This window comes from Trachypithecus francoisi, unplaced genomic scaffold (genome assembly GCF_009764315.1).
Source record: "Trachypithecus francoisi isolate TF-2019V2 unplaced genomic scaffold, Tfra_2.0 Lachesis_group16, whole genome shotgun sequence".
NCBI lineage: Eukaryota > Metazoa > Chordata > Mammalia > Primates > Cercopithecidae > Trachypithecus > Trachypithecus francoisi.
In genome coordinates this window covers 28,892,254-28,904,369 of record NW_022681461.1, presented here as the reverse complement: position 1 = coordinate 28,904,369, position 12,116 = coordinate 28,892,254, and the positions used below count along the sequence as shown (strand labels likewise).

Genomic DNA, 12,116 nt, shown 5'->3' with positions numbered 1-12,116 from the left:
AGTGAAAGATCTGGGCTGCAGATACAGATGTTGAAGTCATCTCCTTGTTGAAACCGTGAGTAGATGACATCTTCTGGGAAAATCATGAAAAGAGAATAGGGTTGGTGTTCAAGTGATAAAACACAATGCGGATCACATCTTCACTTGTTATTTTATGGACATTTGCTGGAAACAAAACACCTTAGTCAACACGACTGTTTGAATTATCTCATTGGACAGATAGGATGATTCATGATGCTATTGCCTGACTCTGGGGGTAAGGAGTGTATGTCTGTTTTTCATCATAGAATTATTAAGATAAACAGACCAATTAAATCTGTAGAAATCTCACAGAGAGCCTTCTTGGTATATGTGGAACCTCTTTTAAAGCCCATAGAGAGAGCTTCTTGTTTCAACATAGCCAAGATGTGCAGTGCTATGATTGTCCTCCTTGGAGGCATCACGTACATCAAGTATATGTTTTAATGTTTATTCATTTACTCTTTTAGTATTCCATCTGCAGTGAACCTCTAATAGAACTGTCTAACCCTGGAGCCAGTGGATCCTTGTTTTTTGTGACCAGTGATGACGAATTTATCATCAAAACAGTGCAGCACAAAGAAGCTGAGTTTCTTCAGAAGCTCCTGCCAGGCTATTATATGGTAAGGAACTGCACATCATGAAAGCTTCTACTTGAAGTTTAATTACTTTCCTCAACAGTTTTTTTCTATTGTTTTTTCAATGACTCAGGCATGTTTCTTTCTCTTTGGTAAGCTTTATTCTGCATTTAAATTATGCTATGACATTCATTGAATAGATGTTTTAAAGTAAACTTGAACTGAATGGCAGAGCATAGTTGTTGAATCCCACAATCCTGAGTTCAAATCCCAACCCAGCCAATAATTACTTGTGTGACCCTGAGTAAGCAGCATAACTGGTGAGCCTTAGCTCCCTCAGTCTTTTAAAGCTGGGAAAGACTTATCTTACATAGTTGTTGTGATAAAGCAAGGATACAGGATATAGAATAAAGGAAAGATAAAGGAAGCAATGCATTGCAAACCTCTTTGCAACCAGTACGCAGTAATCGTATAAATGGTTAACTTTCATTGTTTGCTTATTACATGTTAAGCAAGGCCGGCTGGGCGCAGTGGCTCACGCCTGTAATCCCAGCTCTCAGGGAGGCAGAGGCGGGAGGATAGCTTGAGCCCAGGAGTTCGAGACCTGCCTGGGTAATACAGCGAGACCCCGTTCTCCACAAAAAGGAAAAAAAAAAAAAAAAAGCAAGGCCTTGAGTGCTTTGCATTCATTGACTCATTTGATCCTCACAGCAACCTTGGATACTACAATGATCACCATTTTATAGAAGAGGTAATTGAGGCAAAGATAAATTAAGTAACTTGCCATGGGTGATACAGCTGGAGAGCTGCAGAACTGGGGCTACACAAGCGGAAAGGGCTCCAGAGAATGCATTTTTCACCCCTACACTAATACACCAGCACATATTCTATGTTAGCTCTTCCCAGCTACTAGACTTCTGAATTTAGAATTTCATAGGTAAGGCCGGGCGCGGTGGCTCAAGCCTGTAATCCCAGCACTTTGGGAGGCCGAGACGGGCGGATCACGAGGTCAGGAGATCGAGACCATCCTGGCTAACACGGTGAAACCCCGTCTCTACTAAAAATACAAAAAAAAACTAGCCGGGCGAGATGGCGGGCACCTGTAGTCCCAGCTACTCGGGAGGCTGAGGCAGGAGAATGGCGTAAACCTGGGAGGCGGAGCTTGCAGTGAGCTGAGATCCGGCCACTGCACTCCAGTCCGGGCAACAGAGCGAGACTCCGCCTCAAAAAAAAAAAAAAAAAAAAAAGAATTTCATAGGTAAATAATATGATAATGTGAAAAATCACCTTTCATGTAATCTTTTAGAGACAAAGGAACAGTAACCTAGCCTGGATGGATTTACTACACATTTACTCCAAAATTTTCAAAACTAACCCTACTTTTCCTAAATCATCCAGTCATTTTCATACCTCCAGTTTCATTGTACTTTCATAACAGTTATTAATTTTCTATGATTGGAAGGGCTACATGAAGCTGTCTGGATTTCAGAAGCTCAAGTTTTGCCAGTCACTTGCTATGAGTGGTGATAAATGTCATCTTTATTCTTAAAAATTCATTCATGAGATGCCATGTAATCATTTTATGTAAAAATATAATTTTATTCCAAAATCTGCTAGACACAGCATTAAATACTTAAATTCATCTCATATAGAAGTATAGAAATCAAAAATCTCAATAAAAATCTTAGTGGCCTGCAGGCAGATTTTAAAAGATTTCAATGCTGAACAAGTATTTTTTTTTTTTTTAAGAGAAAACAGAAAATATATAAAAGCCAAAAAAAATCAACTAACTATAGTTTCTTTCCTAGAAATACATATTACTAAAATTTGGTATGTATGCCTTCAATTATACTTTGTTCATGCACACATTTTAAAATTATCTGAAATTAGGATCAAATTGATATAATATTATTTGATAAACTGCTTAATTAGTAAATCTTAAAATTCCATAATTCTGAGTTCAGATATACTTGTCCTCTTGTAAAACTGCATTGGCCATGTGTGACTACTTATATTTAATTAAAATTAGAAAAAAAGTTAAGGGCCAGGCATGGTGGCTCACACCTGTAATCCCAGCACTTTGGGAGGCCAAGGTGGGTAGATCACTTGAGCCCAGGTGTTCAAGTCCAGCCTGGGCAACATGATGAAACCCTATCTCTACAAGAAAAATAAAAAATTATCCAGGCATGGTGGTGGCACACACCTGTGGTCCCAGCTACTTGGGAGGCTGAGAAGTGGAAGGATCACTTGAGCCTGGAAGGTTGAGGCTGCAGTGAACTGTAATCAAGCCACTCCAGCTTGGGAGACAGAGCAAAACCCTGTCTCAGAAAAAAGAAAAATTAAATTTAGCTGAACAAGTGGTTTTATCCCAATTATGTAAGCTGGTATAACAATATAATCCATCCCATTAACAAGAAAAAATGTGAACGTCATGTGGTTACCCAAATAGATGAGGAGAAGCTAAGGCCCTCAAAATTCAACATCTTTGCTTAATTAAAATTCTAAAAAGTGGCAGGAGAGTTTTTTTTAAAAAAACATGATAAGTAGATAAATGAATACACAAGTTGTACATTTATCAGTCTTCCAAAAGTTCATGTAATAGCTCATGGAGAAAAACAAGAATCCTTTCTCTAGAAACAATAGGAGTAGACCAGAATGACCCTCCCATCAATAGTCCTTTCTGATAAATTTGCTAGAAATTCTGGCATTGAGTCTTGAGTACAAAAAGAAATACAAAATAAGTACAAGCACTATTCTCTTTAAATGACAGAATTCAAAATGAGCAAACCTTCAAGAAAATAAATCAGGAATTTCTAGAAGTGATATGACTGCGGCAGATTTGCAGGATAAAAGATAAATCTACAAAATCCATTATATTCCATTATATGGATGATATAGAGTAGGAGAATATAAGAGAAAAAAGAGATCCTGTTCATGATGACAACTTATAATGAACATTATTAGAAAAATAAAGAAATAAGTAAATAAAGTCATGTGAGTACTGTAATTCTGATTGGGAAAGCAAGATATAGTACATGGAAAACATAAACAATAATCAGTTCAGAAAGAATGTAATAAGAAAAATTCTAAAATATTTGAATCTATAAAAACAAATGTTACAAACCCAATATGAAGGAAACTACAAAATATTATTGAAGGACATAAAAAAGATCTGAAATAATGAAGAAATATGCATTGTTCCTGAACTCAGTATTGTAAAGATTTCAACTGCTCCTAAATCAACTTATAAATCCAGTCTAATTCCAAGCAAAAATTCTAATAGGATTTTTCACATAGCTTGACAAAGCCAATTTCTTTGAAAGTGAGAGCAAGTCTCATTTGAAGAATGTTTTCTAAAATGAACAATCAAACAGAAAGTTTGTAAGAGTGGAGAAAACATTTTTGAAAAAGAAGAAAAACAGTAGGCCTGCTATAGCATGTACCAAAAATCTATAAGGCTGTAACTAATGTTAAGGATGTAGGCTGAGTACAGTTTTAGACAGATAAATTAATAGATTCAAATAAAGTGTTCAGAAATAGATCTATGTGAATTTGTCTACTTATTGTATTGGCATGGAGGGATTTAAACTCAATTGGAAAATGTCTGACTGTTCAATAAGTATCCATTTGAGGAAAAAATTAAATTCTCTATTTCAGATCTTTCACATACACACAAAATTAATTCCGTAGGGAGTAAAGACCAATTGTAATGACCAAAACTATTAAAAATTTGGAAGAAAATAAAAGTTTATAACTTTGGGATATAAAAAAGCTTTGTTAAACAAAAACAAAAAGCAAACACACACACACACAAATAAGAAACAAGTAAATAAATATGACCGCATCATTTAGGCCAAGTGCAGTGGCTCATGTCTGTAATCCCAGCACTTTGGGAGGCCAAGACGGGAGGATCACTTGAGGTCAAGAGTTCGAGACCAGCCTGGCCAACATATAGTGAAACCCCGTCTCTACTAAAAATACAAAAATTAGCTGGGCGTGGCGGCACACACCTGTAGTCCCAGCTACTTGGGAAGCTGAGGTGGGAGAATCACTTGAACCTGGGAGGCGGAGGTTGCAGTGAGCCAAGATCACGCCACTGCAGTCCAGTCTGGGTGACAGAGCAAGACTCCGTCTCAAAAAATTTAAAAAAAATTTTTTTAAGGCAACACATTTATATAAGAAAAAGTACCAGACACAAAATTAATATAAGCTTATTGAATATTTCTGGAATGAAATAAAGTGAGAGCAGTGGTTTTCTCAAATGTTGAGAACTGGGGGAAGAATCAAGGATAGCGGAGACACTTTTCATTGAATACATGCCCTTTTGTAAGCTATTTTAATTTCTTATCTATTTTAAAAGGGAACAAAAATAGGTGTATATTCCCTTTTTTTTCTTTCTTTCTTTCTTTTTTGTTTTTTTTTTTTTTTGAGACGGAGTCTCGCTCTGTCACCCAGGCTGGAGTGCGGTGGCGCTATCTCGGCTCAGTGCAACCTCTGCCTGCCGGGTTCAAGCAATTCTCCTGCCTCAGCCTCCCGAGTAGCTGGGACTACAGGCATATGCCACCAGATCAGCCTAATTTTTTGTATTTTTAGTGGAGACAGGGTTTCACTGTGCTAGACAGGCTGGTCTCGAACTCCTGACCTCGTGTTCCGCCCGCCCCGGCTTCCAAAAGTGCTGGGATTGCAGGCATGAGCCACAGCGCCTGGCCTCCCTATTTTTTTAAATAATAAAAAAGACAACAGACTGGAAGAAACTACCCCATATAGATGAGAGAAATGATAAATATCCAGAATATATCAAGAATTTCAACAGTGACAAAAACCTACAGAAAAAATGCTTACAAAGATTTTAAAGTTTGGATACTATTCAGCACTGGTAAGAGTGACGGGAAAATCTATGTACAATCTTACATAGTGTGGTTGTAAATTGGTCTGCCATTTTGGAAGACAGTTTTGCAGGAGCTATTAAAATTGTAAATGTTCATCCCTTATGCCTTGGCAATTCATTTTCTCTTTAGCTACCTTAGAGAATAGTCACTCATGGCACCAGTCAATTCCTTGCCTGTTTTTAGTTGGAGCCAATTTGGGACATTAGGTCCAATTTCAATTCAGTCACTTTCACTGCCCTGAGTTTGGAATAATAAAATTGCTGTCCAATAAACAGACTTAAGAAATAGATTAGAAACAGCAAAATTTTAGTAATGGACATTAATAAAGATAATCACATCCCATTTTTAATGATCTTATCAGCATGAAACACATCTTTAGTGGAACATTATTTTGTCAAAATAGAAGATTGTAAATATATTTTTCTTGTTTTGGTTTCTAGAATTTAAACCAGAATCCAAGGACTCTTTTGCCAAAATTTTATGGACTGTATTGTATGCAATCAGGAGGCATTAATATCAGGATTGTGGTGATGAACAACGTTTTGCCACGCTCCATGAGAATGCACTTTACATATGACTTGAAAGGCTCAACGTATAAGCGAAGAGCATCCCGTAAAGAGAGAGAGAAATCCAACCCCACGTTTAAGGACTTAGACTTCCTGCAAGACATGCACGAAGGGTTGTATTTTGATACAGAAACATACAACGCGCTTATGAAAACACTTCAGAGAGACTGCCGGGTAAGGAAGTTTGATTGTTGTGATTTTCTTTGAACTCTCTGCTCATGTAAACTGTGGCTGCCACTTATTGAAAGCATAGAAATAAGGAATGTCCAAAGTGGCGGACATGTGGAATCCTATCTTTCCCAATCCTGGTGCCAAGCCATGCTTCCTTGATACTGAAGGAATTGGCAAATGATAAGGGAGTTATCTAGAGTCCTTAACCTACATCTCTGTTGTTTATTTATAATTAATAAGCTAAGTCAGCTTTCTTTGATAAAATGAAACAAGAAAGCCTTGTTTTCTTTTCTTTCTCCACTATGGGGAAGATAGTTTAACTAGAAAGAAATAGAATTTTGGTTTAACGTAGTGTTGAGTAAGAGAAGCCATACAGAAATCTTGGAAGAAGTAAGACTTGAATTTGGGAGACATGTTTAGAGAAAACGTACTTGGGATTAATAATGGCTCCCTAGAGATCAGCATGGATGCAAAACTATGATGTGAGCAGAACGTTTGCTGAAATTATTTTTTGTGGTCTGAATAAGAGGTGAGCAGGAATGAAGCTTGCCAATTAGGGCAGACACCATTCCCTGCAAACTTAGCTGGAGTGATTGTCCAAAGTGTGGAGGAATTCCCCCAGGCCGCTCTGCTTTAAAAGAAAAAAAAAAAGAAAGAAAGAAAAACTAAGGGAAGATTTTTTTCTAACATGGTGAAGAGATAAAAATTGTTTTGGAGAAAAGAAAAATGCAGTGCTAATAGCTTCTGAAGGATAATGATCATGGGAGAACCGTCCAGCCACTTGGCTAAGTTGGGTAGTGGAGGTGGGCAGAAAGCATGATGGCACAGGCTGTGGTTTTCTGCACTTTCCATGGGTCTGGACGGATGACCCATGTTGTTATAGGGGAGGGGTGACACTTCTCTGCTGAACCTGAACTCACGTGAAGGTGAGGAAGACAGTCTGACACCCCTTCTAAGGTATAAAGTAGGGAATTTTCACTAAGGAATACAGGCCTACTGTTTCTGTTTTTTTGTTTTGTTTTGTTTTTCTTCCTTTCTACTTGTTACAGCTTGCATGATTGTGCACAAAAATGTGTCCTTAGAATTGTTTTTCTTTATTGACAGAGTTGTTACTTCTATTGTTTAGCTACCATTTATTGAATGCTTATAGTATGCCAGGTTAGTCTAAGATTTTTTAATGCATCATTTCACTTAATTCCCTCAGCAACTCTTTGAAGTCAGTACTGTTCATACTTCCATTTCCATTGCTGAAGAATTGGGTTCTTAAAGAGATTCAGAAACTTATCCAGATTACTTAGCAAGTCAATGACAGAGCCCACATGTGTTTGGGTACAAAGATATGTGCTTCTAACAACTGAAACTTAAAGGTTCACTCTGAGGATTCTTTTTTAATTATCTTTTCAGAACTCAGGGAGGGAACAGTAGGAACCAAGCAAACAGACAAACAAACAACATCCAGCAGATATTCAGATATCTGAGTGGATTTGAGTGATGCATATTTTTCTATTCAAAAAACGTAAAAACAAAACACACATATTTTAGTAGAAACCTTTTTCCTGTGTTTTTTCTGCCCTTTACAGAATGTGGGTAAAAAGTGACTCTCAATTCCCCAGAGTTTAGTGTCAGCCTCTCCAGTTTTCGGTTTGCTTTCTCTTTTGTGTGCTTCTTGCCCCTTTAGTATGGAAAGCCTTTATCTGCTGCCTTCTGACACCACATGCTTCTCAGCCAGAAAAAAAAAAAAAAAAAAAAAAAAGGCAAATATAAAAGAGCCATTACTCAGGATTTGTCTATTTATTAGCGTTTCCTGAGCTCAGGACTGAGACCACGAGGTCAAACCAAACTTTTCATCACGAATGAGACCCTGGAGATTTGCCTTTTATTTTTTATTCTCTGGCAGGTTTATTGTTCTAAGGAACATAAAGGTCAAGTATCTGAGGTATCCTGAGCCTTACTCCCTCTTACTCACTGCGTTTGAAGTTGTACAAGACACAGATCATGGACATTCTTTAAAATATGTACATCTGCCTTGAGGAAGGCTTCTCTTGGGATGGTATGGGAGTGTGTAAATGCTGAGCTGTAGGGGAACTCAGCTTCCTTCCCTGATCTGTCCTGACCATGACCAAGTCCTCTGGGATCTGGATTCAGCAGCTGGTGCTCTGAGCAGAGCTGCCTCAAGCAAAGCATATTTCTGGAATGGTGAATATTAATATTTAATAGTCAAGGGCCTCTTAGTAAATCGTGTGAATGCTGTGAACTGTCCTCCCCCCAAAAGATGCCCATCCTCGTGATGGATCATGAATCTCTTGGAGCCCATTGTTCCTCCTCTTCCTTCTCCCCCAAGGCTCAGAATCCCCTTCCTAGAGTTACATCTCTTCAGGTCATCCTCTGAAGGGCCAACTCACTGGATGACTGCAGTAGGGATATGTGGTTGACATTGTCCCAATATTGCCTTTGCTTTGCAGAGCTGAGTCTCTGTGCTGGCTGAGGGACTGCAGAGACCCAGAGGGGCTGCAAGGTTGGTCTGAGCTGAGGCCAGTACCTATCAATCAGGAGTCTTTTCTGCTAAAATTCCTGTTAGACAGTATGGCTAAGGCTCTGGAAACAAACCAGTTAGAGGAATGTATTACTGTTTCAGCACCCCAGGCAGAGAAAGGTGAACTAGACCCATATTAGGAGATATGCTTCTATTCACTTATCAGCACATATTGCAAACACGTTACATGCCAAGCATGAGGTGCATGACCTTTATTTTTTATCAATTGCCATACAGTCTAGTATGTGCAATGATATTATATTGTGAGGATTAGAGTAGAGAACATTGTAGCTTGCTTTTAAAGGATGAGAAGCTTTCTCCGGGTAGGCAAAGCAGTAGAAGCATATTTCTAGGAAAAGAGAATAAGTATGAAACAATGGGTGTGAAATAGCACAACGTGTTCCAGGAGCTATAGTTGTTCGGTTTTGGGGCAGTTGATAGGAAGAGCGTGTGGGGTAGAAGAGGAGAGTGGCCACATAATATGAGAGCCACATATTGTCAGAAGACCCTTTCTGGTGGTGCCAGGGAGCTCTTAAGGGCTTAGCAGTAGCAAATCCAAGAATCCCAGACCTTTGGACCCCAGCTTCTTTGTTGTTCCCAGACAGATTTGTTAAGCCTCTTAACCTATGGCTGACCTCTCCCTGCTTCTTGACGCCCCTACCTCTCCTTTCATATTTTGGCTTGACATTTCAGACCCCAGGATTCTATTTCCTTTAGCATGAGTGCTGGCCGGAAGGGCCAGCTTGACCAACCTTATTCCCTGCTCCCCGTGGACTGCTTCCCTGACTGCCAATCAGAGCTGCTGTTTCTGAGCTCTGCATCTGAAAAGACCTGAACAGCCTCATCCTGCACTGAGTCCCCCTGACACATGCCATCTTCTCCTGGCATCTTTGTGGCAACCCCTGAGTCCCTTTGCCTGGCTTCCCCAAGCCCAGTCCCAGACCCCTGTGTTATTATACCAGCCTGCCCTTTGGGATGGTTCATTCCTGACCAACTCCTCCATGTAGCACATTGCCCACTTGGAACTATTCTGGAAAATTGATCTTCTTTTATGCCTCAACCCTGCTGAGCCCAATTCCCCCACAGGATCAAAGAGCTGTTTCCAAAAGCAGGCATTCAGATGTCAGGTTCCACACCCCATCTCCACATTGCTATTCCTCATTGGTTGTGTGTGGTGGGGGGGAAATTGATATGTAAATGATCAGTCCCCTTTCCTGAAGAGTTTCCTATCCCTTGGTCTGACCCTCTGTATGCTCACTGCCACAGCCGTCCTTACCCACAAGTGAATTTGACCCAGGGAAAGAGTGGTGACATCGAGTACTACAAAGACATCACAGATCACTTGCTATCAAAACCAGAAAGCAGGATTTATCCAAACCATCCCCAGTGGCTCCCACGTGACAGACAAGCTGAGATGCATGTCCTATTTGGAAACTGCTCTTCCCAGGTACCCCTTCATCTTCCCCCAGGCCTGCACCTCTTCTAGTCTTCTGTGGCCCAGGGAACATGACCATCGTGCAGCCAGATACCCAAATCTGCACCCTGAAGCTACTCTTTCCGCCCTCCTCTCCCTCTTTCTCTGTGTGCAGTGAAATCACCATGTCCCAGTCTGTCTGCCAAATAACTCCTGGATCTGCCCCCTCCTCACTGTAGGCACAGCCACTGCTTTTATTGAGATGCTGGTTATTCATCACCTGGAATTTTGCTGTAGCCTCTTTGCTGGTTTTCATTATCATTGCCTTCCATCACGTCCCCACCACTGCTGCCAGACTGATCCTCTGATCAGAAGACTTAACACTCTCTGGCCAAGGTTCCCCACTGCCTTTGGGCTAAAGCCCATGATTCCCAGCTTGCAACATTAAAATCCTTCCTGATCTGGTCCCTGCCACCTTCTCCAGATGCTGTCAGCTTCTGTCTCCCGCCTTCTCTCTCCCCTCTCCCCTGATGCAGATCCCCACTCTCCAGCTCTTCTGATCTACTGGCCACATTCTCTAAAGGTTTTGGTCTTTTTATCCACGCCTCACTCTGCTGGACCATTCTTCCCTTATTCTACACCTGTCCCTCACCTACCCATCTCAGGACTACTCAGGGATCAGTTCCTCCAAGACCATGCTGTTGTGGTTCCCCATGCATCCTGGGCTTACTTCTTTTGTGGGACTTCATACACTGTTATCTTTTCACATGTAAATCCTGGAGCCTGAGGAGCAAGGCTTAATCTATCTTTATATCTACATGCCTGGTTCTTAGCAGACACTTAGTAAGTGTTTATTGGAATATGTATTTGAACAAGGAATAATCAGCTGTCTAATGATTTTAAAAAAGAAAGAAAGGTTTAGGTGCACTTCCAAGAAACCTGTCTTTGGTGATTTTTGTGTATGTAGCTATTTTTTAAGTTCTGCCTGTTTTGAAGGAAGTATCCAGTTTCACTGCAATGCCTGCCAAAAATGGCGCTGAGAATTTAATAAAGTAGATTATCTCCATTTTGAATCACTTCAGACTATTTGAAAAGTTGTACTGGTTGTCCTCCTATCAAGAGTCATTTGTGTAACAAAAGTACATTTATATTGCAGAGAGTTTTCCCGTGGAAGCAATGTTGTAAATGGTCATTAGACTTTTTCTCTTTCCAACTTTTATTTTAAGTTCAGGAGTACACGAGCAGATTTGTTACATGGGTAAATTGTCATAAGGATTTGGTGTACAGATTATTTCATCACCGGGTAATAAGCATAGTGCCTGATAGGTAAATTTTCCATCTTCCTATCCTCCTCCTCCCCGCCTCCACCCTCAGGTAGGCCCTCGCATCTGTCGTTCGCTACTTTATGTCCATATGTACTCAATGTGTAGCTCCCATTTAGAAGTAAGAGCATGCAGTATTTGGTTTTCTATTACTGTGCTAATTCACTTAGAATAATGGCCTTCAGCTCCATACATGTTGCTGCAAAGTACATGATTACATTCTTTTTATGGCTACGTAGTATTCTGTGTTGCATATGTACCGTATTTTCGTTATCCAGTTCACTGTTGATGGGCATCTGGGTTGATTCTATGTCTTTGCTATTGTGAATATGGACTTTATTTTATTAGCACTGACCCTTGTCTTCTTTAGATGTGCCTACTGTCTCTCCAGCGAGACTTTAAATGTCTCCAAGGGCAAAGCTCATTCTTTACACCTCTCTGCAGCTGCAACACCTGGCTTATTCTATACACTCAGTACATGTTTCAAGATTGTAATTGAAAACTCTTTTGAATTGAAAATTCATGTATTAATTTTTAAAGAACAATTAGGATCTATTTTTGTATTCATTGTAATTTACCATGATTATTTTTTCTCTGACATAAGTTATCTATGTAAAATCTAGAA

At 39.8% G+C, this 12,116-nt stretch overlaps 1 protein-coding gene across 5 annotated transcripts in view; it reads left to right on the top strand.

Annotated features, from left to right (window-relative positions):
* The window catches only part of PIP5K1B (phosphatidylinositol-4-phosphate 5-kinase type 1 beta), a 310,533-nt gene that overhangs the window by 186,625 nt on the left and 111,792 nt on the right, over window positions 1-12,116 (top strand). For all 5 annotated transcript variants that reach the window (XM_033237154.1, XM_033237155.1, XM_033237156.1 and 2 more), the window contains 2 exons: window positions 489-641; window positions 5,926-6,225. In XM_033237154.1, the coding sequence (XP_033093045.1) occupies window positions 489-641; window positions 5,926-6,225 (453 nt within the window). The remainder of the gene's footprint in view (window positions 1-488; window positions 642-5,925; window positions 6,226-12,116) is intronic.